The sequence below is a fragment of the Abrus precatorius genome, unplaced genomic scaffold (genome assembly GCF_003935025.1).
Source record: "Abrus precatorius isolate BTA unplaced genomic scaffold, Abrus_2018 Scaffold9, whole genome shotgun sequence".
Taxonomy (NCBI): Eukaryota; Viridiplantae; Streptophyta; class Magnoliopsida; order Fabales; family Fabaceae; genus Abrus; species Abrus precatorius.
In genome coordinates this window covers 28,780,056-28,808,039 of record NW_020874439.1, presented here as the reverse complement: position 1 = coordinate 28,808,039, position 27,984 = coordinate 28,780,056, and the positions used below count along the sequence as shown (strand labels likewise).

Below are 27,984 nucleotides of genomic sequence, written 5' to 3'. Positions count from 1 at the left end.
GCGGTCGCATGGCCAAACAAAAACTTACTGTACATTGTTCATCATCCATCGTAATCACAAAAATCGTAGGGAATTGTCACTCTCTGACCCGATCTTACAACGATACGCACATGTATCGTAATTGGATGCAGTTAGTGAATGGTGACATGCTTATAAATATTGTAGCGGTTTGAATCGTGAGTCCCAATTTGTCTCTGTTGCATAGGCTTTTGTTCTATAGTAATTGGCATTGAAATTTGACAGCGAAACCAATGGTTAAATAGGAGCAGCAATGTTGCTCCCAAATCATTATCCTGTCTTATTTGTTACATCTCTTTCGACGAAACTGAGCAAGAAGCTAGCCAGTGACACCTGTTCTTGGACTTGGCTTTTGTTCACTGAACCATGGTTCACACATGCTATATGCCTCCAAAATATTAAACACGAGTGAGTACCTCCAGTGTGAGATCTTGCGGTTGTAGTCTATTCGATTCATGATTTTTTATACTACATTTGATTCTATTATGTAAAACAATTTTGTCCATGGTCGAAATACTTTGCTGTTCATTTTCAACCGTACAAAACCTTAATCTCCAAAAATATATCAAATGTCAAGTCATTGGGTAAAATGTACTATTTTTAAGTTGTAGTGATATATGAATATTATATATTTTACATTAAATAAAAAATAAATATAGACTTTTTTTTACTTATATATAGATAAACTCAAGATATTAAAAGAACTTTACTTCATGAAGAAAAAAAAATACTGAGAGGCAAGATCATAACTCCGCTATATATTCCTTCTTATAGCTAGAGTGGATAATTTTATCTATTTATATATTAACTATTCAATTAATAATTTATTCTTTATTCATCTATTATCTATTATGATTTGATTTAAAATTTATTTAATTCATTGGTTCGATACCCTTATATTTCACAATCATCACATGTTTATTTACTTATCGACTTTTTGTTTTGTATTTATTTAACACGATTCATCTCCTGTTTTTTTTTTTTTTCGCTTCGATATTGATATCTTTCAAAATCAGTTCCAAATATCATCGCCCACCATAAAAGCAACCGAAGAATAGCAACGGGCAAAAATATTATAATCTGTCGATACCTGATTGGCGATTGGTAGTATCTTTATCAATAGTGAGGGCGATTGAAGGTAATGGGATGCTTCCCAAAATTATCAATACTGAATAAAAGCTTTTATTTGTCTGAAAAGAGGTTAAAATTGTATTTGACAACAAAAAAATTATAATTTATTTTAATAAATAATTTAAAAAGTGTTTGATAAATATAAATAAAAAAGCTTGTAATTTTAAAAAATTTAACTTTTAAAAAGCATATTAAAATAACATTAAACTTATAATTTATAATTATCAATAATTTTATCTTATTTTTATTCTTATCATTTTAAATAAATCACGTAAATGTTCACACTTTATACTTTTTCTCTCATTTAACTTTAACATTAAATATAATATTATATATTTTATTTAATTGTTTAATATATTTTTATCTAATTTAATTTACCGAACAATATAATCACTTGACTACTTATAAATTATAAACTTTCAGTTAAATTATCAGTTATTAGTCATAAACTATAAGATTTATTCTAATTTAAATTATAAAAGCATAAATATAAACATTATCTCTATGTTTTACAAGTTTCAAGATAGCAGTACCATAATATTCATCATGTCTAGTATGAGTTAAGCACACACACCGCTAAAATAAATACATACACATATATATATATATATATATATAGATTTAGTATGTGAAATATTAAAATTTAGTTTTTTTAAATTTTTTCATGTTAAGTATTAAATTAACTGATGAAAAGTCACTTTAGTATTCTCATATTATTTAATTTTTTAAATATTTTATTATTTAAAATTAATATTTATAAATAAGTTCTTAAAAAATTCTTTCTTCTTAAAAAATTTTAACCCTAATTTCAATTTATCATTTTGCTCTTCTTCTCAACCACCTCCACACTCTTCTATCAAACCATCGATAGCCAATTTTATATGATTTTTAAAAACTGCAACGTTGATGCATAAGCTAATTTTTCATCAAAGCACAGAAGGACCTAGACATATGACGGGTTATCGTTGTCTAATGACTTTTAAAAATCTGGTTGGTCCTCTCATTACCAATAACATTGTTCAAACTAGCTTTTCCTAAACAAGCTAAAGGAAGGTTAGAATCACATATCAGCAAAACCCACATTGCTTTACCAACTGTTACGAGGGTTCTAACTTCGCCAAGTACACTGATCATTTCCAAAAAGGTGTAAGGCATCAAGTGCTAAAAATGTTCAAATATAAAGTCAATATTACTATGATATTTTACATTCAGTACACGATTTTCTTCCTTTATGTATAGGGCCTTCCTTGAAATAGACATTTCAACCATTTTTTCATTATACCCCAATTCAAAAACCTATTTGGTTGCGCTACAAAAAAATTTTCTTGCAAATTAGACTAGAATAATTCTTCAAGTTGCTTAGCTATAAGATCATTCCTATCCATAAGCTCATGCATATACACTTATAGTTTTTTTTTTTTTCGGTACCAATTTGACCATAATTTTGATGAAATAAATTCATTTAAGCTATTTTTGTGAAATTGGTAAATCAGATTGAGGGAACTCAATAAAAAATAAGGGAAACAAAAAAGAATTACAACATGAGACCTTGTTAGTATTAAAACTTCTTAAACAAAAAAATATTGACCAAAACTTATAGAGTCAAAATATATACAGAGCATAGAAGTCAAATGTCCCTTATACCAATAGAACATTCACAAACTCGGGAAATAAGGAAATATTATTTCTTTATTGTGTGTGTGATTTTTTTTTATTTGAAAAAATTAGAATTTTGAGAAGGTTAAAGAATATGACTTTTTACAAAAATTTAAAATTTATTTATAAATATTAATTTTAAATAATAAAATATTAAAAATTAAATGATATAAGAGTACTAGTTCTTCGTCAACGAAGAAAAATTGACAACATGAACTAAAATTTAACATATTAATATTTCATGAATTAAATCTTAAAAATAAACTTTATAGAAATTTATTATAAAATGTACTTACATTGAATAAAATTGTATTTAAACTTATTTTATAAATAAATTTAGATAAAATTTAGAGTTTATAAAAAAATTGATGCTATACTTTATTAATTTTTATAGTTGATTTTATCATTAAAAGAATGTTCTATTTTACTAATTTTAAAAAAATATAATATAAAAAATATAGATCAACATCTATATTATAAATGAGAATACTAGTATTTTAAAAAAATAAAGAATTAGTAAAATTACTCTCCTTTATAACCTAAGTATGATGTGTGAATTATAAAATCTGCAATAATTTTATTTTTTATTTAAATTTTTATTAATTTTGCTATAAATTTTAAAGATTAGTATTGCTACTTAAATTTTTTATTATTTTATATGAACTTTTATATCTTTTATAAATATTTATTTTTATATTTATAAAAATTATTTTTTTATTTTTAAAATTTTAAAATTTATTTTCAAGGGTCTTATTTCTTAAATTTATAGTTATTAATATACATTGATTATTTATATTTAATTTAAATTTTTTAACACTAAAAAATATTAAAATTATTTAATTTTATTAAATTTTTATTATTTTAATATATATTATTGATAATCATAAAGTTAAGTTAAAATATTTTTTAAAATTTATTATTTAAAATAATTTTATTCTATATAATTATTTAAACTATATGAAATTTTATTTTTTATTATTAAATTATATATTTATTGTAAAATATTAACTCTAATCATTTTTATAAAAAACAAAATGGAGCATTTTTTTTATTATAAGAAACAAATAATAGATTAAGATACATTAAATGTTAATTTTTTTTATATTTTTTTTTATTAGTATCATTAAATATATAAATTATTAATTACACCATTTAATATTATAGATATTTTTAAAATAAAATTTATATTTATAGAAAACATAACTAATTTAGTTATTTTTCTTGACTCGATTCGATGATTTAATCTTTTATTTTTTATAAAAAAAAAATCAGAGTTAAAAAAGTACATGTGAATCTGTTAAACTAGTTTTATTTGAGTAAAATACAAATCATGAATTTGAATATAAGTATTTATATTAAGTGTATATATAGGCCTAACAATCCATATAAATATCTTTTTTTTTTCAAGCCTTTTTCTTAAATGCGATATCAACATGAATATTTTAATACTCTTATTTAGACTCCATGCATCACAGAAGATGATTCAAATTTTTACATAAATAAGACCTTTTTTTTAACATGCACCAGGCAGATTTTAAGAAAAATTTGATCAAATATTTTTTTTATGCATATAAATATCGTAAGTAGTCTATGAATAAACAATCCCATTTACACTTCACCTAACAATTGTTTTTTCTACATCAAAAAAATATACGCGTAGCGAATAAATATAATTCAATAATTATATTAAATATATTAATTTAATAATTGAGTAAAGACTTTAGTAATTAAAGAAAAAAGAACGTAACTCTTAAAAATGAATCGTTTAATTAGTCTATGATTAATTGATGGAAACCATCATACGTAGAAATCTAAATTACAGGAAATTTTTCTTTATCTCTGCTTGTTAACATTTATTGCTAGTTTTGCATAAAAAAAATAGAGCAAAATCAAGGAAGGTAAAGAGGAAAACAAAGGTAAGCCACACTAAAGATCTATATCGGAGGCGTCTCATTTACAATATATAAAAGTTAGTATCTTTACTTATTCTTAACAATGAAAATTATGAAGTCTCCAAATTTTTATTTATGTTCTTAATTCATTAATATTGAAAAAGAATTCCGTGAAACACAATTTGAAAGTCAATTTACATGTAATATGAGAGCACCGATTTGAAAATTTATAATTTCTCATTAATAATACTTAGTTTTGAATTTGATTAATTCATGAAGTTTGTTGTAAATGTTGTTATTGAGTGATTAGTTTTGCTACATCATATATGATCAATGGAAATTTGTATGAGAAGTAGGCAGAGAATTTGTTTCCAATGTTGAAGAAATTCAAAAGAAGGTAAAAATGATCATGAAATTTTAAAAAAATTTAAGGTTCTGATTTTTTATACACCTTCTATTGGGTATGTATAAAAGTTTCTTGAACATAATTATTTATGAAAAGGATTTGCTAGTAGAAATATTCATTTAATTTAAATTTTACATCTAGGTTAATTAAGTTTGTGTTAAAATACTATGTTTTCATGTGCTCTTGTGCAAAATATAAATATTAAGTTTGAGTTTCTAAAATGTTATGAAATATAAATATGTGTATTTTATCCTATTGATAAATTAACTTACTTATAAATTTGAATAAGCCAAACTTATATTAACCATTTTCATGATATACAACCAATTTCCTTTGTCAAGTTAAATTAAATCTTTCTCAAAAATCATTTAATTGTTAGTCAGAATATAAGAATTTGATAAGATTTAAATGAATAACCAAACCCAAATCTTGATATCTATAAGAGATTTCATATATCCCCTGAACAAAAGTTTAACAATTCATAATAATCAAGAACATCACCAATTTAGTCATCATACTTGTTTGAAACTCTTCCTTTACTTGCTCTCTTTGCATGCAATGACTCCCAATTGACTCTCTCGATCTCTCTCGTCTTCCACCCTTAGTCTCCTAACGTTCTAAGTTGTTTATACGTTCACTGCATAAAAAATGCATATAGCAGCATGAAATCATAATGTGTATCTCATATCACTAAACACTTTTTCATGTCATGAGTCTTAAGATTCAAAATTTCATTTTATTAGGTGTTTGCGACATAGCATGCATTTCACATGTAATGGCATGGGCTCTCTCTTTAAGGTTTTCAACTTTTCCTTATTTTTATGAGTTATATGAATTTTTTTTTATTTAAAGCTTTTGGCCTTTTCATGTGTTTTCCTTGACCCTCTCTAAGTTATTCGTAAGATCCAATTTAGCTGGTTGAAATGTTAAAACAAATACTTGAAGTAAATACTAACATTTCAAAAGAATTTATGTGAATTCAATTTACCATTGCTTGCAACTCAACAATAAATTGAAATTATGTTACTTAGAAACGTTAATTCTATATTAGAAATGTGTAATAAATAAAGAAACATTCCTCATCATGTATTTACAAATATGGATAATTAAAACAAAAATAATTATATAAAGTAACATCAGTGTCAAAATATTTATTCTGCCAATAGTTTTAACAACAATTGATTTTTAATAATTTTATTTAAGAAAAAAATAATTTTAATAAAGATATGTTATGCAATGATAATAAATAAAAGTTAAAATTAATGGTTAAATTATGTTAAATTATATTTGTTAAAACTTGTTTAGTTATAAATGTTACATTATTTAAAATAATGTTAACAAAAGGAATAAAAATATTTATTGTTAAGAATAATAAAAAAATATTTAAAATATAAAAAAATTATGTATAATAAAATATTTTATAATCTTTTTTAATATATTATATTTAATATTATTTATTATAATAAAAATTTAAGGACAAGGAATTGATTGATGCTTACATGCTTTGATTATAATAAAAATGACACGCTGCTAAATTATATGTTTTTTTATAGACAAAACAAATATTATTAAAAAGAGTTCAAGGGGAACTCAAAACCCATATACACAGAAAAAATTACTTATTTAGAAAAATAAAAAACAAAAATATACTTATGCAAAATTAAGACAGATGCAATTTCGTGAGTTCAAATACCAATCAGCTAACATAATAGCTTTTCTCTTACTAACAAGTGTAGCCGTTTCCAAGATCTCAGAATAATAGAATCTAAGACCCCCCTCTCATCCAAAAGACTATTGAGAAATATAATTCTATTTCTATGCAACCACAAAGACCACAATATACTTACCCAAACAATTAATAAGCATATTCCTTCTTTTTTACTACAGTCAACATCAACCCAAGAAAGCAAGTGAATCGATAAATCTAAAGGCAAAACCAGTGAGAATCCAAGTTAACGCGTAGTAAAGTACCAGATTTGAGATGAAACTGAGCTCGTTAAAAATAAATGAGTTGGAAGTTCCTCCAAACCATGACAGAAGCAACAAGTTATATCATCAATTTGAACATCACGATTAATCAGTAAACCTTTACAAGGAAGTGCATTCAACAACAATTGACAAGAAAAAATCAGACACTTAAGAGGGACCTTCCCTCTCCATAGCCTTTGCAAAGCATCTGCCGTACACTGATCTACACTATTAGGACCACTAAAAAGTTCAAATAGCCATGAATACGCAGATTGCACTGAATAACAACCTGAAGAATCTAGTTGACGCTTCTTCTCCACATTGAAAAGTTCCATCACAGAATTTTTATCATCAATCAAACTCAACTAGTTGTCAAATCAGAGATCACCTAATCAATATTTCCAAATACCTCAATATTCTATTTTTTCAATGCAATCTTAACATTCTTTAACCTCTGGTTAGCTCTCTGGGCAGCCCATAGGAGGGTAATATCTCTTTTCCACGCTTCCTCCACCATCTCCACAACTCTTTTATAAGTCAGCCAACAATTATTAAATTGAAACGGCTTTGGACTCCAGTTAACTACTTTGTGCTTAAGAATAATGAGACAATGATTAGACACATCTCTGCTCAGAACTTGAATGAAACCATCTCCCTAGTAATCAAGCCAGGAACTAGAAATAAGGACTCTATTTAGCCTGCTCATCATAGAAGCATCCCCTTTTATCTATGTAAATTTTTTACCCACAAGTGGAAGATCCACAAGTTCTATTTCCTGAATGAAAGAATTGAAGCCCTCCATTTCAGAGATACCATGATCTGCCTGACAACCCTTCCTTTCTTTCACTTGTCTCACAGCATTGAAGTCACCCAATATACACCACATAAATTTTTCAAAACCCCTTCTTGTCATGAGCAAATCATCCCGTAACTTTCTCTTTTCACTTAGTCTACACGATGCATAGACATTCACCACAACACATAGGTTTCCAGTAGCCAATACCTGTATGCAAACACCCAGGAATCCAGTACCAGAAAAGGATAAAAGTATTTTACCTTTGGAAGTATCCCAAAGTGAAAGCATACCTCCACTTCTGCCAATGGAAGGCAAGGCACACCAATCAAAATTCACAGAACCCACAGATGCGCACATAAATTACTATTACATATTTCAAGTTTTGTTTCCTAAATCGTCAAGAACTCCAGACCTTCAGAGCGAACAATCTCACACACCTTCTTTTGCTTTACCGCGTTCCCCAGCCCTCGACAATTAAATGAGTCAATCTTCATTTAGTATCAAAGCGAACCTCATATTCTTTCGCAATCGTTCTATCACGTACCTCCATCTCAATCAATTTCTTTGGAACCTGCTCATCATTCCCATGTACAACCGAACCAACCTTCTTGCCAATGTCTAGTAACTTCGATGCCATTACCTCATAATCACAATCTGTAGCAACCATTCGCTCCCCCACCTCCACTGAAGGATTAGAAGGATGCGAGTTGTAGGAGCTCTTGGAAGCATTAGCTGAGATTTCATCAGTTAGCGATACATGTCCTCTAAGTTACGATGGCATTGACGCTTCTTTATTATGATTCTTAGGGTTTTTTTCGAGAGAGTTCTATGAAAACGGCGCTCTTATGTCTCTTCCCTCCTTCATTACCTCGACTACCTTTCACAGAGCGTGCCTTCCGAAGGGATTCACGCACATTGACCCTCTCTTTCTCATTTTTGGATTGAATAGGATCGACTTGCGCTGTCCCAATTGTCTTCATATCCCTTGATTCTGAATTTTCGCAAATCAATGCGTCTAATCCAAACGGGTCTGACAAATTCAATCCATACCTCAAACGTGCCTTGTGGCGGATATTTCAACGGTGGGGGAAGGTAGTTGATATTTTCATACCTCAAAAGAGTGATAAACTAGGACGTCGCTTTGGTTTTGTGCGTTTTGTGGATGTGGCGGATGCCAAGAGTTTGGAGGCTAAGCTTAGATCTATTGTCATTGGTAGAATGCGCTTGTCTATCAACTTGACGAGGCATGTAAAGGAAAAAAATTGTGGGTACAAAGGTGTCTGCAGAGGTCAGTGAAACGAGACACTCCTTTGTCACAGGAGCTACAAAGACGTCAGGAATACGTATGCGGAAAAGCTTAAAGCACCCTGTCTAGTTGAGACACACAAAGGGCAGAAGTGGGTGGAAAAGAAGAAACCTTGGGCTCACCTTGAGTTTGAGGTGGATGAAGGGCGAATTAAGGAGTGTAGAGGTATTGTGGTTGGACGCCTTCATAGAAAACAAGATTTAAAAAATATGCAAAGGGCTCTTCTGCGAGAAGGTATGTTGGATATTAATCTCACGACCATGGGTGATGATATGGTATTGGTGGAATCTGATGCGGGGGTAGATTTAGAGGATACAGTATCGCTCAACAAATTGTGGTGAGAGAAATGGTTCTATGATCTACGAGAGGCACCCAAGTATAGTAGCTATGCGGAGGGTGACTTGGGTACGTTGTTATGGGGTCTCTTTGCATGCTTGGGGTGAATTATTCTTCCGTAAGTTGCTTTCTTCGCTTGGTGATTTTTTTCAGATAGACTAAGTCACGGCAGAAAGACGATGATTGAATTATGGGAGGATACAATTAGGTGCTACCATTGCTGAGCTTATCAAGCAAGATATTACAGTGAAAGTCAATGATCGTTTTTACTCAATAATCATGCTTGAAGAGCATGTGTGTGACGTATTAGCCACAACAGGGGAAGGTGTGACTAACTCTTCTGAGGACGGCAATGACTCTTTTAAGGTTGGTTTAATGGAGTTGGAAGCGTTGGATAACTATTCTAATGAGAAGGAGAGTGTGCTGCAAGGTGATATCGGAAGTAAGGGTTGTTTGGTTGATTCTGTGATTAGGAATGAAGTGTCAGCAAAAAGGTGTTTGGTAGATGAGAGTTTGGGAGCTAGTGGTATGGATGCTATGAGTTCGACGTAGCTATCTGTGATGCTGTGAATGAGTCTTCTAAATCAGATGTATTATACGTAAAAGTCTTAACATCAACATTACTTTCTTGTTTCCTTCTTGCGCTAAGGTTCATATATCTAAAGTTAGAAGGCATGTTTTGTTATTTATCAACGTCCATTTTTCCAATTATAGTTGCTTTGATTACGACACTTATGCAAATGCCAAAGTGTAGAAAAGAAATGTGACATTAGTAATTCAAGATTATGAATAAATCATAACAAAGGCTTTCTTTCAAGAAAAAAGGCAAACATAGTCCTTTAATATTTTAATAGAAATTAGATTGTATTATTCTCCGTTGGATACAAATATATGATATCAGTAGTAGCGATGTGGTGAATTAACAGAATACGAAGAATTGAAAGAAGAAAAACAAATAGTTAACACAGTGTGAGAATAAATATAAAAAAAAATGTAAATATAAAATTTAATGTCATCCATTGATAAAACTTTGAGCGGTATAACATCGTCTAACATAACACGATGTATAATCAAGATAATATAATCCCAAACTATCTAAATATTTTTCCATCAATTGACATAAAGAATGTAAGTTTCGAAAAAATAAATAAATAAAAAGTGAAGTATTCATTTATTTATTTTGTTTTTTATTTTATTTTTTTCATTCATTTCACCCTGTCCTTTCCTCTTATTTCTTTTTCCTATGAAAACAGAGGTCAACGCCAAAATTGAACCCAAGTGTGGCGAGACAGGACTGGGCAATTGAGAAGAATGCAGTCCAATGATCATAAAGTTACGGTTGTTGCATCTCTATCGGAAAGTGACAATGACGTGACTTATAGTTATGATAGATACTTTTTAAAAAAAAAAAAAAAACTTGGATGGGTCAAATTTTCTTCCTTTTAAACGAGGTAGTACTAGTCAGCAACGGTACGATTTAATATTTACTGTTTGTGGAGTGTTTATAGAAAAAAAAAAAAAAAGGCTTATTCAAGGTTTTTTTATGGAATAAATAAATAAATTATCAAAATCTGGTATTTTAATTAAAATTATGCAAATGTTTAAATTTTAAAAAATGTCAATAAATATTAAAAAATAATTTATAATATTTTTCAAATATTTTATTAATATTTTAAAAATCATTATATGTGAGTTTTGATTTTTTTAATTTAAATAAATGATTTTTTAATATTTTTTATTTTTTATCTTTAAATTTTTGTATTTGCACCAAAAATTGTCAATAATCATTTTTAAACTCTATATTTTTTAAATTTTTATAAAAATACCATATTTCAGTATATATTATTTCTAAATACCATATATAAAAAAATAATTCTTTCTTCAGAGTATTTGTTTTAGCAAAGTCTAACTTGATGTAATACTTGTTGTCCTGAAAAAATAAATAGTTTTAATTATTTCAACAAAATTATTTTATTAATTTTGTATCTATTATTTTAAGAAATAATATCTTCAATTTTTTAAGATTTTACTTTTATTTAATATTTTTTTACAAAACATTAAAAGAATTAATTAAAGCTACTTGTGAACGAATGTAATATTTTTTTTCTTGTACAATTCTTTTTTTCTTCTACACACGCTCATACCTTCAGCAAATGCACAAAATCAATTTATTCTTTGGTAAGATATTTTGATAAAAAATTATTGCTAAGTATTTTTTATTAGAAATATCATGTTTGAATAAAATAAAATAATTATAAATAATAAAGTTCTTCTTTTTAGCATTCAACAAAGCCCTATTCATTAAAATTCAAACTTCAAATTAGATATTAAATTAAAATAATTCTTTCAAGTTGAATGTCATAAAGTATTAAAATTATTTATAATATTTAATTGTTAAACAATTTATCGAGTAAATTATTTTTCCAATTGCTACATTATTTTTTATGTAAAAAATATATTTATAAAATATTAAAAAGTAAGAATAGCAAAAAAAAAAAAAATGTATTAAACAGTAATTATTAAAAATGGACTAGACCAACTGATTCGATTATTTGAACTAGTAATTAGTTTGATTGACTCCAAATATGGGTAGAATAGAAAATTGATAAAAAAAAATTATGAAATCAATTAATACACTTTCATCAATCAAGATGGGACAAAAACAGGTTAAAAAACTGATTTGAATCGATTAGTACATTTTTTTATTTTAAAAATTAAAATAAATAAGAACATATACATGATTTTTATATATAATTTTATTATTATTATCATTTAATTATCTCTATAAATTTTTATCTTATAAAAAATGTAAAAAGATTATTTTATGTTATTTTTAAATTTTACCTAAATTTGTATAATCAGATATCAATGTATTTTTGATGAAAAATATTATACTAAAAATAACATCTCGTTATTATTAATCTAATTGTAGTATATTTACAAATAAACCAATTTCTTCATCGATTTATCATTTTACCGGCGAGTTTGATTTTATATTTTTTATTCATATAATTTTATAAATAATTTTTTATATATTATTTTATAATTTTATTTAAGTATTAACTATAAAATTTTTAAATTTTTATATTTTTAAATTTTAAATTTTTATATTTTTTAAATTATTTAAAAACAACACATATTTAATAAATGTTTTTAAAGTTTAAATAAAAATACAAAGTTGATAATGAAGTAACGTTAACTATATTAGTTAAGTCATATATTGTTATTAAAATATTTAAAACAATCTATTTAAATAAAGTTTAATATGTTAAAAAAATATATATATAACATTGTCATCATAAAAATTTAAAAATATAATACTTAATATTGTAAAATTCATGAATGCAGATAAATAATCTGTAAACTTAGAAAAATTAATAAATATTTATACATTTAAATTTTCTCTCATCTTAACTTAATATAATTTATTTTTAAAATAAAATAATTTAAATTGATAAAAAAAATATTTTTAAAAAATATTTTTATATGTAAAATAAAATGCTTAATTAATTTCAAATAAAATGATTTAATAAAAATAATAAAAAATGTGTTTATGACCAAAAATAATAATAATTATTAATTAATTTTTAAAAAATGTAGGTTAACACCTTTAACTGAAATTGTTAAAATATATTTAACTTAACGGGTGGAATTAAATATTTTACACTCATTAACGTATCATATTTTAGTCTGTCAAAATACATATCATATTTTATATTAAAACATTTGAACTATATTATAAAATAAAGCTTACACAAACAGAAATTCAATTTCAAAGACTGTTCCTTCATCCCCTGGCCTTGTCGCAATTCATTATCGATCCCCAAATACCCATATCACTTAATTCAGATATAATGGAAGGAAAATATTACGGCCTCTAAAAGTAATAAATTCTTATTTAAAAAAATATGCATTATAAGGAAAAAAAGTAAAAGTATAATAAATGTTCCAAAAAAATATTTAAAAAATTTACTACTTTTATATGCTTAAAATTAATTTTAAAAGTTATTTTTAACAAAATGAAAAATTATATATGAAGCAAGACATTTGATTCCGTATAAAACACAAACACGTCAGTTCATCTGCATTTCAAATGGAAGAATATGATTGAAGGAAAGGAAGTGAAATAGCCCAAAAACAAAAGTAAAACTTGGGGAAAATGCAGGCCGTGAAGGAGGCATGTGGTGTATGAGAAATGGAGCCCAGATAAGATTATAGTGTTTATGTAGTTTTCATAGAGCAACGTTAGCCTTAACAGTTATAGCGTGGACTTAGGCCTTTGTTGGGAGAGGAACAGGGCTGACAAAGCCTGCCTAAAATTGTGCTACCCTATCCTTTCTTGTTTTATAAAGGAATTTCTTTTTCCACTTTTTTTTACTCTACCATTTTTTTTTATTTTTCTTAAATTGTTCTTAACAAAAATTTTGAAATTAAATTAATTTATAAATATTTTTTAACATTTCTAGAAATTATTTTTCAGAATTCTTAATTGTTTTTAAAATTAAAATTTTACATTTTTTAGAAATAAATTTTCAATATTAATATTGTATATTTTTAAAAATTATTTTTCGAATTTATTATTTTATATTTTATATTCAATATGGAAAAATGTTTAATTAGAAAATATCCAGTTAAAAAATTATAATAAACAGCACAATATTAAAACAATAGTCCAAATTAGTTTTTTTTTTTTTTTTTGCTTTTTGTCCAGAGTAGTATTCCATAACAAAAAAAAATCGTCCATCATTCTGCAATAAATTTAACAATATTGTTGCAAACCCATTTTAGGAAAAAAAAAATAGCATAGTGACAATTTGACTATTTAATTAAATAATTTTTTTGTTAAATTTTTCATGTAGCAAAAATATATTTCAATTAATTACAAAGTCTTTCCAACGTTGTTACATTCCTAAAAATGAACCCATGTTTAATAAAGCACAGTGACATGTTGAATTTTTTTAATGATGTTTTTCTGTAATAAATTGATATAAAAAGTTTTTTTTAAGTAATTCAGTCTGTATTTTTACAAAGGAAATATATGAAAAATTGCACCTTAATTTTTAAATCAAAAGGATATAACCTTAGGATAGGAAAAAAATTCAATTATGTTTTTTTTTTCAACTGCCATGTATTGTTAACTTAATTCTAGTCATATAACAACTTAGTTCTTAAAAGTTTTTTTAAAAAAATTAAAAGAAATATACGTTAGTTGACTTAAGGATTGTCTGGAAGACTGGAAATAAAAATTTTGAAAATAAAAGGAGGGGAAGACATATTTTTTATTTTTAAATTAAAATAATTATATATTATTTACAATGACAAATATATTATTAATATAAAATTTATGTTACTATATTAATTTATATATTTTTAAAAAATATTAATTTTAAATATATTTATTTAAAATATAATTTCTCCTCTCCTTTTCTCTCCTCCAAAACCCCTTTCCAACACAATCCCTTAATATTTTAGCTTTCCAAATGCAGTGATAACTTTATTAAAAAAATGGTAATTTCTCTCTTTATTTTTTTTTATTGTCATTATTGGTCGCACAACTATTGTTCAAATAAGTGTCTCTTCCAAGTCTTACAAGTACCACGAGTTATTTTTCTTTCCAAATTTGGAGGGGAATTGAGAGAGGAAGATGGAGATGTAAAAATTTGTTAAGACCCAAAATTTTAAGCATTGGTCATCTTACAAATAACTCACTAGCTCGCACTACTCGAGTAAGGTTAAACTACAATTGTTGTGAAATGCAAAATTGACTCCCAACCCTAACTAGCCCTAAACTAAGCAACACAATAGAGAGACCCTTTTGGCATCGATTCCAAACCCAAAGGCTTCCTAAATTCATTGAAGAAAGTTCTATATAAGCATTACTCGCGTCAAGCTTAGTGTCCATGTTATAATATTTTATTCTTTAAGCGTATATATGAACACATAGTTTAAAAAATAATAGATAGTATGATTTTATTAAACATTATAATATTTGATATCATTCTGTATAATTTTGCATGCATTAAATATTGTTATTAAAAATTTATATATAGATTCTTATTATTTGTTAAAAAAAGGTATAATTTTTCCTCTTAATCATCTTTAAGGAGAACGAAACTAAAGAGCAATCAAAATGTTATCCTAAATTTGTTGACTAGTTAACAACGGTATGTTCTCAGAACATCAAAGAAGCAATAAATTTGTTTAAACATGTGCACCGCAATTTTAGAGAAATTAAAGTCACAACAAATGATTCGCTTACATTGATTAATACTTTCTATCCATCTATTCTGTAACGCTTTGATTTCTTGGGACACGTTTGTTGCTCCCACATCCTCCACTTCAACGCCTAAGTTACGTTACTGATTTTGGAACATGACAAAGGAGAAGTTCCAAAAACATCATCCATGCCTCCCCGGCAATAGCACGAACGAAATAATGTCAATATTAGCTACCATATGTCGATATCTACATCTAATTTGTTTCTTCCCAAAAAGAGAAACCCCGCGTGGAGACATATTAGAGGTAACGTTGATAAAATATAATTCGCCGTGTGTCCGTGGAACGATAGCAAGAGCCAAAACACACCATCAAACTTAAAAAAAAAGAGAACAAAATGGTTGAATGAAGAAACAGAAATACAAGTAAGGAAAAGGCCCCAGGGAGGCCTATTAGGTGGCCACGTAGACGATTTCTTGGGTGATAAAAGGGCGCGATTTGGCGTGAGCTTTGCCTCCTCCATCATATTTAAAAACTTTTCCATCACAAGCAAGCAAAACCCTAAACCACGCACGCCATGCTTCCCCACTCCTACAACTTCGATTCCGTTTCCAAATCGCAGGAACTATCAGCCACCATCCAAGCCGCGAACACATCGTCGCAAATAACCTCCGTCTGCGCCTCCATCGAATCATTCCTACACTCGCAGTCACCGGAGCAATCCCGCCACTTCTTCTCCCTCGCATTCCCAACCCTAATCTCCAAGCTCTTCGGCTTCGACGACCCTCGCTCCTCCAATGCCTGGATTCACCGCTCCGATATCGCACATACCTTATTCTCACTACTCTCCCCTGCCGGAACCCTCGCCGCCGCTATCTCCGCCGTGGACCGCCTCTCCCTCGTCAAATACCTCTTCCCCGCTGAACGCCTTCCTCACTGGTCCCACTCCCTTCTGCTCCTCTCCGACAGTAACGATTCCCGTTCCCTCTCCGATCTCTGCCCCTCGCTATTCAAACGCTCTTCTTCTCCCTCTCAAATCCAACTCAACGTTTTCCAATACTTCTTCTTCTGGTTCGCTTACTACCCCGTTTGCAAGGGCAAAACCAACAATTCTAATAACGCTTCCGTCAAGAGACCCAAAAAAATTAGGTTAGAGAATTGGAGTTCCTCGATTCCCGGTTTTTCGATCCCCAAGCGCACTGGCGCTGAGGAAAAGCCTTGCTGCGATTTGTACACGCGCCTTCTCTACGCTTATCTACGCGCCTTTGTGCCCATCTACGATCTCAACGCGCACCAGCCCTACCGCAGTTCGATTCTCCACTACGGTTCTGGTTACGATGCTTCCGTTGTGGCACGTGCGGAGTTTGTGGTCAACGCTCTTGTTCATTTCTGGCTTGTAGACAATGATTTCTCGCCGTTGCCGGTGAATGCGTGCAGGTCGCTCGGGGTTTCTTTTCCGGCGGGGGAGGCGCCGCCGGCGCCGGGATTGGGGGAGGTGGTTAAGCTGTTTGTGAGGTACTTGAATTTGAGCACTGTTGCGGCCATTCGCGAGGGTGGCGAGTGTGGGAGTTCTAGGTGGGGTTTCGTGGAGGGTGTGGTGAAGAACAAGGATTTGGGTTGTGCGCGCTCGCTTGGGTGTTGGAATTTCTGTGTGCAGAGGCCTCTGTATAGGTTTTTGTTGAGGACGTTCTTGTTTTGCCCCATGGCTGCTTCGGTGAAGAATGTGTCTCAGGTTTTTTCTGTTTGGATTGGTTGCTTGGAGCCTTGGGCGATAAAAGGGGATGAGTTTTCGGATCTGGATGCGATCAACAATGAGAAGAGGGAAAATTCCGTGTCTGCAGGTGGGGGTGGTGGATTTTCGCCGCTGTGGCAGGATTATGTTCTGGCTAATTACCTATATTACAGTTCCTTGGTCATGCACTTTTTTGGGTTTGCTCACAGGTTTCTTCATAGTGATGTCGAAATTGTAGTACAGATGGTGCTCAAGGTTTGTTTCTTATCAATGGTCTTTTTTCATCTTTTATGTATGCAGGGTTTCTGATTTTACGCAGCTTAAAGTTTTTACTTGGTAAAATTTACGCTGGGGACTGTTTTATAGGGATATTAGCCTGTCACTAGAAGTTTCTGCTTAGGATGTGTGGTGGAAACTGAAATTTCACATGAATCATTCTATTCTCTGGAGTTTGTATGCATGAAAATTGTGAAAAACATGGGAATATTGCTAGCATTGAAATGTGGTTATTGAACAATATTGGTGAATACTAGTATGGCTGCTTCCTGTAATTTTAGCTTTGGGAGGATCAATTGTCTTCCAGTTGTTCGAAGAATTATTCATAATTGTATCCATGGAATTTGTCAATCATAATTGGATAATTTGCCTTCAATTGACTTACATGCACACCACAAACCACATTCATGTGAATACCTCGTAAGGCACTTGGCTTTCTAGCTGTATGATTAATCTGAAACTCTCAAAGCAAGTGATGTCCTCTATTATTAGTTGACTGAGAACTTTGATTTTAAAGCCAGAATATTACCAACTTATCCGTATACTTAATGGCTAATTAGTATATTCTTAGTTTTAAAAAAAAATTAGGAGGAAAATGGACAATGTTTCGAAATTCTTGTAATTATATGATTTGTATACACTAAATCCTTAACCGCCGAAAAGGATATGTAGGCAGTGTCTGATAGATGTATTGGAATGGCACAGAACGTAACACGTGTATTTTATTCTATGTTTGGTGCATTTAAAAAAATGCAACAGTATTAGAAAGCAGAACATGGGATTAAAAAAGTAATACATTTTGGTTTCATTAAAAAAGGATCAAACTGATGAGAACAAATCGTAGCAGAATCATTCCATTCCATTCTTCTGTAATCTGCTGTGTCCACACACCAAATACTGCCTCAGTTCCACCATGTTCTGATTCTGAATCGGAAAAAGAAATTATCTGATTCTTGAAGAACTATACTTGTCATTTTTATTTGTTTTTTTTTACATTTGTTACTACATTTTTTACAGTACATTCAACTAGGGAGAATTATTTTAGACCTATCTGCATACCTTTTTGGTTTTAAAAAGTAACTAACTCTTTGTAGTGACTCATTTAGTTATTCCTATCATATATAAACAATGTTCCTGTGATTTTAACTTTCTGAGGCTGATAACAGCTTTTTGAGATTTAGCTGAATGGAGTTCTCACTTTGTAACCTGCTGTTACAGGTTTTGGACATCTTGACATCATCAAAAGAGCTCATTGACCTTTTGAAGAATGTGGATACCCTTTACCATTCCAAACAAGCTGGATCAAGCAAACCAATGTTGAATAATTTGTACAGATATGTTCCTATTATCCATGAACAGTTGCAGGTGATTTGATTTTTCTTTTCTGCTTATACAGTTTTCTCCAATTTCATTGAATTTTAATTTAATTGTATTTTGTTACATTTAATATAACTTTGCACCTAAAAGTTGATTCTATATTACCTGTGTTCTTTATCTTTCCTTTTTGTTAGAGATGAATATAAAATCAGTTGTGTCTACACATTCAGCTTAGGCTTTTGAGATTATTGGTTTTGACATGGTATTTTAGAGGTTTAGAGCCTCCAGACCAAGTGTAGAGTTTGATACTCACCACCACTCATTCTGCTAATTAAAAAAGTTGAATTTTAGCACAATAAAGTTGGGTTTGTGCATTATCTCTACTTTAAACCCAAAAGGGCTTTTGCATGAAGGGGTGCTGGTGATTAATATAAAAACTTTCACGCATCTTTGCCTCTCATGTGAATTTTTGCACTTGATTAGTTTGATTCATAGCTGGTTTAGGCACTTGGTTAAATGCTTCCGAGAGTAACAAGTAATATGCATGACCTTATATCTAAATACTTATTAATAAATTAACAATACTGGTTGTTTTAGGACTGGGAGGATGGTTTATGTGAGACTGATGCTGATGGCTCCTTCTTGCATGAGAATTGGAACAAAGATTTGCGGCTGTTTGCAGATGGGGAGGATGGTGGACAGCAGCTCCTTCAGGTCTTATATTTTTTTTGTTCTGATGAATTTATGTTTCTAACTATAGTATAACTACATGATCAATCATTTGTCCATGCAATGACAATGTTTTAGGTCAGTGTTGCTTGTACATAACCCTCCTCTCTAAGAGCTTGGTGTCCAGCACAGATGCTTTAGCATAGTAACTGTATTCATGTTGTATCCGATATCCATGTAGGACACATCCATGCCAAACACTCTAAGACAGTTCAAATACTTTTAGTTGTATTTTACAAATATTTAATTTTGTTTTTTAAACACTTGTACCAATGCAGATTGGAATATCACAATAACTTGATAGGTTATAGTATTTAAATTTTTTTTGCTTTCACATGTTTGTGCTGTATCATACTATCCATACATTCAAATTGGGACCGTGTAAAGATTGGTAATAAAACACTAAGCGGTGGAATTGTGTTACTGACTATAGTAATCATTATATATACTGTATAGGCTACTAACTTCTCATCTCATCTTTTGTCACTGCAGTTATTCATCTTGCGTGCAAAAGCTGAGTTGCAAGCTATATCTAGTGATAATCTTGTACCCAACCTTCAATGCATAGATTCATTGAAGTCAAGATTGGGGTTCTTATTTGATGGACACACTATAAAGTCATCAACCTGTCCAGAGCCAGTGCTGCATCAACAATCCCGTGATGAGATATTCAAGCCTAGAAGAGCTGGCAATCATGCATTTGCAGTTGTTAAATACAAAGGTGACTGGATGAGACGACCCATTTCCAATGATGAGATTGCATGGCTTGCAAAAGTGCTCATTAGGTTATCTGATTGGTTGAATGAGAGTCTTGGACTGAATCAAGCTGAGAGCATTCAAGCAAGCTCAACATGTTCCTATGTGGAGGTGTCGACTGATGTTGCCCATGTATGTGGACCTTCAGAGGCCTTGAAGGTCTTCTTCTGTACCATTGGTTCTTGGTTTCTCTTCTTGGGTGCTGCTTCTTTGGGTTTGATGCGAAAATACGGTATGAGGGTGAACTTAAGGATACTGGCCTCCAAGAAGGTTGTGACGATATTTGTTTTGTATGCTGTTTTTAGCATATTGAAGAAACTCTCTCGATCACTCCATAGCATGTAGGGAAGGATATAGATTGAATATACAAACTACAAAGTACATAGAAATGTCGATAGTACACAGGATTTTGTTCCTATCAAGTTATTGTGCATACGGTGTTTTTGCCTGTAATTACAAGTGGTATTAACCAAGAAAAAATGTTCATCCCCCGTTTCGCTCACTTGGAGTGCGGTAATGTAAATAGTTTACTGCATCCATTCTGCACTTGCGATCTTGCCCAACAACTCAGGTCGATTAATGTTATTTGTTTTTCTCAGAGGTCAACTATACGTCACTATGGGTTAAGCTCTACGAGTTAACCCATCTAGCCCTCTATTAAGCGGGACTTGGGTTTGACAAACTATGGCGTACTTCAATTTTGGTGGGCTTTTATAATTTTGGTCGGTTCGATATGGCTTGGTTTACAATTGGGCCGGACCAGTCCTTTTACGCGGTATTTATTTATTTATACTTCACAATGGATTTTTTTTACTTATTTAGTTTATTAATTGTTTATTTATTTGGGTTAGAATTTGAAGGTTTTTTTTTATAGAAAAGGAAAATTGAGGGTAAATTGATTTTGGCTAGACTTAATTTGCAAAAGGAACTTAAAAAGGATCAAAATTAGATATAGACCAAATTAAAAATATCAATAGAATAAAAAATTTCAAAATAAAAAGCATAAATAGACATTAAGATATTAATGTCTCCATTTTCACGGAAAAAGAAATCGATGTCCTCACAATAGGCTACATTGCTCATCTGAAATAAATATCAGCACAAAACAATCGAATTTGGAATATTTATGGTAAGCTGGCACTAACAATCCCAAATGCAGCATCACGAGAAGCACAATGAACAGGTGAGTAACAAAAGCACGTGTTGGTCGTGCGTTGATAATGTGCTAGTGGAAACCATAAACTGCCAATTGGGTGCCTGATTGATTTCCCACTAACTGAAATATGGCCCCTTTTTTATGAATTTTTTTTTTCAAAATATAGTATTTTTTTAAAAAAATTATAAAAATATGAGAAAATTTTAAAATCACGAATAATAATTTTTAGTATCACATTTTAAAAAAAATTAATAGTTTTGATTTTTAAATGTTTTTTAAGGTAATTTTTACATTTTACCATCTTTTCATTCTTTTATTTTTGAATTTTTTTACCTGCACAAGAAATTGATGATTTTTAAATTCTAAATTTTTATATTTTTTTAAATCACTATATTATTTCTAAATATTATATATAAAACAATAATCCTAACCATGGTCCAAAACAGTAATAATATAACGAGAATATCGCACTTTCATCATTAATTATTGACGTGACAGAACAAGGAATCTGACAAGACACGTTGACAGACACCAAAAAAAATTTCTCCCATGAATCCAAACTGGTCCTCCTCAAATTCGTTAAACAAAGTAACATTTTCTAAAGATTCATAAAATAAATAAATAAGATAATATTAGCAGCCGGCAAGAATGGTAAGAGAAATAATTATATTACTTGCATAAATTATTGTGTGTGTATATATATATATATATATATATTTTTTTTTTTTTTTGTTATATAAAAACATATTTTCCTTTGTGAGATTATAAGAGTTTGTTTATTATGTCATTTCCATTTATTATATTGTCACTAATATAAAAAATATTTTTTTTAAAATTTATTTTTATCTTCATAAGTTTACACAAGAAAATAGAAAAAAAAATTTGTTAATTTTTAATTTCTTGAAAATATTTTTAAAATTAAAAATAATGTTAACTAAACATTCTCCAACACACTTAAAAAAAACCTTTATTATTAATTTATTAAGTATAATTTAATCGAACCAACTAAGTAGAGAGGAAATCTTACATTATTTAGAGAAACTAATTAACAAGAATTCCACTCAATAATTTAAAAAATGTGTCAAACAATGAATTGTTAATATTTATTATTAATTATTTAAATTAAAATTAAAATTAGATCATAAATCAGTCAAGATTGTGTTTCGCTAGTTATATTAACTAACTTATATCATACACTACTAAAGCTATATTTGACAAAATAGTTATCAAACTATGAACAGGGAAATGTTAATCTAGAGTTTAAAAATCATTAAGCCAACTTATTAAGTTATAAATGTTTGGTAAAGTTAATAGTTGAACTACTTTATAAGTGAACAATGACATAAAAATGATGCTTAAATAATTTATATATACACATATATTTACAGACAAAATTATTCTTTTGTGCTTGTAGTTTTAGATTTTTTAGTTAACTTTGAAATTTTATTATTTTTATTTAAGTATCAAATATATTAAAATATCTAATAATTAAAATAAATAATATAATATTAAAGGAAGAAACAAATGGAAAGTTTTATTAATAATAACTTATAAGATCAAATAACATTTAAAAGAAGAAAAATATTAATCTTAATTATTAACTTATATTATTGAAAAAAATTTGAGAATTTTTTTTATTACACTTTTATAATTCCAATAAAACTAAGTACTTCTACATGTTTAAACTCAACTTTAAGAACTTAAGTCAACAAGACACTTAAAAGAATTATTAATTTTATTAATATTAACTCTGAGAATTTTTTTAAATATCTAAAAACTAAGTTTTTTTTTATATGAAAATACTACTACTTATTATATAAAAAATATAAAAAACATGATAAATATTTTTTTAAAAATATACCATTAAAATCAAAGTTAAGAACTATTGTTAACATGTTTCAAAACATATAAGTTAGCGAGATAAATTTATTTATGAAAGCAATCAGATACTACAAATTAGTTAAAATGATAAGTCAAGCTTACTTTTTAGAATAGTGTTAATGCTTATAACTTTTTTATTCATTTTTGTCATCAATATTATTCTATTTTTCCATTTTCACGAGCGCGCGCATATATATATATATATATGTTTTAATTTTAAATAAAATATTTAACCTTTAAATAAAATTTATATAATCTCAAAATTAATAAAAAATTTAAAATATAATTACCAAAAAATATAATTTTTATCTAAAAAATTATGTGAAAAAAATAATATAAATAATTATTTTATATTATCAAATAGTTTAATAGTTACTTTATTGATAACATTTAATTCAATGAATTGGTTCTACAATTGAAATTTTCAATAAAAAAAAGTTTTTTTTTTTTTTTAGTATTTGACTTAGCTTATTAGTTATTTTATCCATTAAATCTTAAAACGGTGAATGTGTGAATTATCCATAATAAATATATTTAAAACAGAAAATACTCAAATAAAAACAATAATAAACACATGAAAATTAGTACATAAACTCACCAAAAGGTGTCCTAAGCATTTAAGATTCCACTTCCCATTCTCGAATGATTAACAGTAACCGGTAGTTGGGGGGTTGCGATTTTCTTTGACCATTCTATATGAAGGGTAGATGTGTGAACTTACCGACGCTTCTATATTACGAAGAATAATGCCTTTGAGGATACCTCATACGTCCTATCCACAAACCCTCGTATAAAGGGAACCTTAGTTTTCATGCTCTCAACACCAAAACCCTCTGTTCCTAATGGCACCAAAGAATGATGGAGCTTCCAAAAGAACGATGAACAGAGGAACATGGACCCCAGAAGAAGACCGAAAGCTCTCTCAATGCATTCAAATTCATGGTGCTAAGAGGTGGAAGACTGTTGCTGTTAAATCAGGTTAGACACAATCTTACAATGTCCAAGTAAAATAAAATAAGAGAGATTTTTTATTTTGGTTAAACCTTGCTGTGTAAATATGTAAATAGACACTTTAAACTTTAACTCCGTTAAACTATTTTTAAGTAGACTCCTTCAATACTAATTTTACTTCAATTAATTCTTAAACTTCACTAATTTTGAAAATAAAAACCTCGAATTGTAATTTTATTTTTAATAATCTTTATTTTTTTTTATAAATAGTGAGTTTTCAAAATTAAGTTGAAATTAAATCACTAAGAGAAAAAAATGCAACCATTTATTTGCTGCAAAATTCAATCATTGGTTAATTTTATATAATTCCTTTTTTTTTACATCATAACATAATAAAAATTCTAAATTCATAAATTTCCAAAAAATAATAAAAATTTAACTATAGATATTATAGTTAAAAAGTACTTCTTTTTTTACTCTTTTTTTTAAAATAATTAATATTATTACATTTTACGTACTCTTTTATTTTTTATTACTTTTTGTGATTATTTTTCTTAAATTCAAAAAATTATTGTGTTTGGATGTAATTCTTAAGATTTAAGGTAAATTCATGGTAAAAAAATTTCTCCATACGTAATTCAGCGTTATTTGATTTATAAGAGATGTTTGTAAGAACTGTAAAGTTTAAGGATTAACTAGAAAAAATAAATAAATTTAGGGTGACTATTTGTGAAATTGAAATATCGATGGAACTAAAATTAAAATTGAAGTGTCTAATTATAAAAAAATAAAGATTAATTAAAATAAAAATAAAGTAAAGATACATAGTAAAGTATATAAAGTGGGGTTAAATGCTTTTTTTTTTTTTTTTCATGAAATAAAATAAGAAGATAACTTGAAATCCAAGGAATGCTACAATTTTCTTAAGGATAAATATTAGATACAATATTATAGATATTTTAATGCCATTTTTAATCAAAATCAGAATTTTAACTAAAAAAATAATATAACTTTTATTACGTTGATTATCAAAATAAAATTTAAATTAAAGAACAACACTTAAAGTATCTAAAATATTGTATCTGTTCATAACATTTTGGTAGGTTTAAATAGATGTGGGAAGAGTTGCAGGCTGAGATGGTTAAACTACCTGAGACCCAACATCAAGAGGGGAAACATATCAAATGAAGAAGAGGATTTGATTGTTAGGCTTCACAAACTTCTCGGAAACAGGTTTGTCATCATACAATTAGAGTTGGAAGAAGAATAAAACGTATGAATTTTCGTATTATTAAGTAAACAACGTTATGAGAAAGAAAGACGCAAAAATAAAAGTAATAATAATCAATGGCCCAATACAAAGTATTGGTAGATTTTTGATAGATTGATACTTTAAAATTGACGATGTAACTTAATCCAACTGAACACCGATGCACTTATTATATATGATTGCCTCCTCATCAACGTTTAATTTTTAATATATCATGTTTCCTTTGCATGATAATAATAAAAAATATATTATTATAACTTGAATATCACCTATATAAAAAACAATAATAAAATATAATTGCATTCATGTCTTAATGAGATGATGAACATTGCAATGAGATGATGATGGAATTGGATGTGTGTAGGTGGTCTTTGATAGCTGGGAGGCTTCCAGGACGAACAGACAATGAAATTAAGAATTACTGGAATTCACATTTGTGCAAAAAAGTGAATCAGAAAGAGGAGAAAGAAGAAACTTCCAAGACAACAGAAAAAACAATTCCCCAGAATCAGAACTATGGGGACAACAGTGCCACGTTCGAGAACGAGGAAACTATTATTGGAAGTGGCAATTCGGATGTTAGCTTTGATGTGAACGAATTCTTCAACTTCTCTGAAGGACCGTATGGGTATGATTGGGTGAACAAGTACTTAGAACTTGATCACATCCCTGAGAGCACACAAAAGATCTAAATGACCATTTTGTGGATCTAGTTTTGTAATGAACTGCCATATTCTGTGTGATCATGACTTGTCCTTCTACCTAACCCCATCGCAGAATCGTTGCTACATAATCCCTATTTCTCAACGCCGTTTGGTACAACCTTATTCTTGAAAATAACTTTTGTTCAATAAAATTTACAAAAGACTTCATAAAAGATAATTATCAAAATAAACTAAACCAAACTTGCTTCTTTTTTTTTAATTTAAGATATTTTTTTTCACTCTCTCGTCTCAAGACATGTTAATTTTTAAATTGAGATTTTTTTAAAAATTATAAAAATAAAAATATTAATTTTAAAATTACTAAATTTAAAAAAAGAAATATTTTTTATATTTTAAAAAAATATATAAATAAAAAAATATAAAAGATAATAATATCATTTACATGTACTGAAGAGAAATTTAATTTTCCTTCCTTTCCTCCAAAGTAATAGTAAATTGGTCATTTGCTTCCTAATTAAAAAATAATAAGGATTGTTAATATAAATATGTAAGAAAACTTTTGTCTTTGTAGAATTAATAATTATTAATATTATGTTTACAACAAAATTTTATTACAATTTCTACATTAGGAACAAAAACACTGAATAAATGTTAAAGGAAGAAATAAACAAAAAAACAAAAGTGTAAAGATCACGTTACTCTGATATAATACAGAACTGGCAGGGCAGTGGTGTCTTCCGTTACTACTGGTATTTTTAGTTAATAAAGTATATAGTAATATAGAAAATTGATTTGAAAATAGTGGGTATTTTAATACCAATTAGAGTATTAAATAGCAGAAGATTAATGCTAGCAACACGATTTTTGATATATATTACTAAAGTTATTCATTACGAAAATAGTTAACAGATAAAAGTGCGGATATTAATGTAATATTATTGGGCTGAAAATGACACTTTGATTTTGGGAATAGAGACAACATTTTGTCATCACATATGATATATTTACTTGTGAGATCCAGCAAATGAAAACGATTGAATAAATCACATGCACATTCAAACGTTGTTATAGACTATTACAGTGAAGGCCACCTTGTTCCACCTATTAGTGTCATTATTTAGCCGAGTTAAATAAGATACTCTGTGTTACGAGACTATCTCTCATTCTGTCCCATGATTTGTTAAAAAATACTATGGGTAGATGGAAATGTATAAGAAAAATAATAATATTTATATGGAATCTAAAAGAAATTTACACACAACTTTTATGTTTTATATTTTATTGAAAATATTTTTTAAAATAATATATAAATATTAAGAATTTTTTAAACATTACATAATTAAGAAAAATTATATTACATTATAAAATTTACTTTTAAAAATAATTTTTTTATTTTTATTCTAAATATATATTTTTATATAAATTACCTTTTCTTACTCTCTTTTCTATTTATTTAAATAAGTAAATAAAAAAAATTCAATATTTTTTTTGTCTTATTTTTATCTATGCAAAACAACAATTTTTTT

The 27,984-nt window shown here is 28.5% G+C and overlaps 2 protein-coding genes across 2 annotated transcripts; both read left to right on the top strand.

Annotated features, from left to right (window-relative positions):
- Positions 1-15,793: 15,793 nt before the first annotated feature.
- LOC113850055 lies at positions 15,794-21,204 on the top strand. The gene is made up of 4 exons (XM_027480379.1): positions 15,794-17,712; positions 18,952-19,098; positions 19,648-19,764; positions 20,272-21,204. Exons 1-4 carry the CDS (start codon positions 16,303-16,305, stop codon positions 20,878-20,880), a joined length of 2,283 nt encoding a protein of 760 aa, XP_027336180.1. The 5' UTR covers positions 15,794-16,302; the 3' UTR covers positions 20,881-21,204.
- Positions 21,205-24,414: 3,210 nt separating this feature from the next.
- LOC113849647 (transcription factor MYB114-like) lies at positions 24,415-26,485 on the top strand. The gene is made up of 3 exons (XM_027479692.1): positions 24,415-24,550; positions 25,627-25,756; positions 26,158-26,485. The coding sequence occupies exons 1-3, from the start codon at positions 24,415-24,417 to the stop codon at positions 26,483-26,485; spliced, it is 594 nt and encodes a 197-aa protein (XP_027335493.1).
- The last annotated feature ends 1,499 nt before the right edge of the window (positions 26,486-27,984 follow it).

Bases quoted from the DNA above. Each gene is read 5' to 3' on its own strand.
- LOC113850055 (XM_027480379.1), top strand. From the start codon at position 16,303: ATGCTTCCCCACTCCTACAACTTCGATTCCGTTTCCAAATCGCAGGAA. The intron at 17,713-18,951 runs GTTTGTTTCTTA...CTGCTGTTACAG, and splicing joins TAGTACAGATGGTGCTCAAG to GTTTTGGACATCTTGACATC. The intron at 19,099-19,647 runs GTGATTTGATTT...TGGTTGTTTTAG, and splicing joins TTATCCATGAACAGTTGCAG to GACTGGGAGGATGGTTTATG.
- LOC113849647 (XM_027479692.1), top strand. From the start codon at position 24,415: ATGGCACCAAAGAATGATGGAGCTTCCAAAAGAACGATGAACAGAGGA. The intron at 24,551-25,626 runs GTTAGACACAAT...ACATTTTGGTAG, and splicing joins GACTGTTGCTGTTAAATCAG to GTTTAAATAGATGTGGGAAG. The intron at 25,757-26,157 runs GTTTGTCATCAT...GGATGTGTGTAG, and splicing joins CACAAACTTCTCGGAAACAG to GTGGTCTTTGATAGCTGGGA.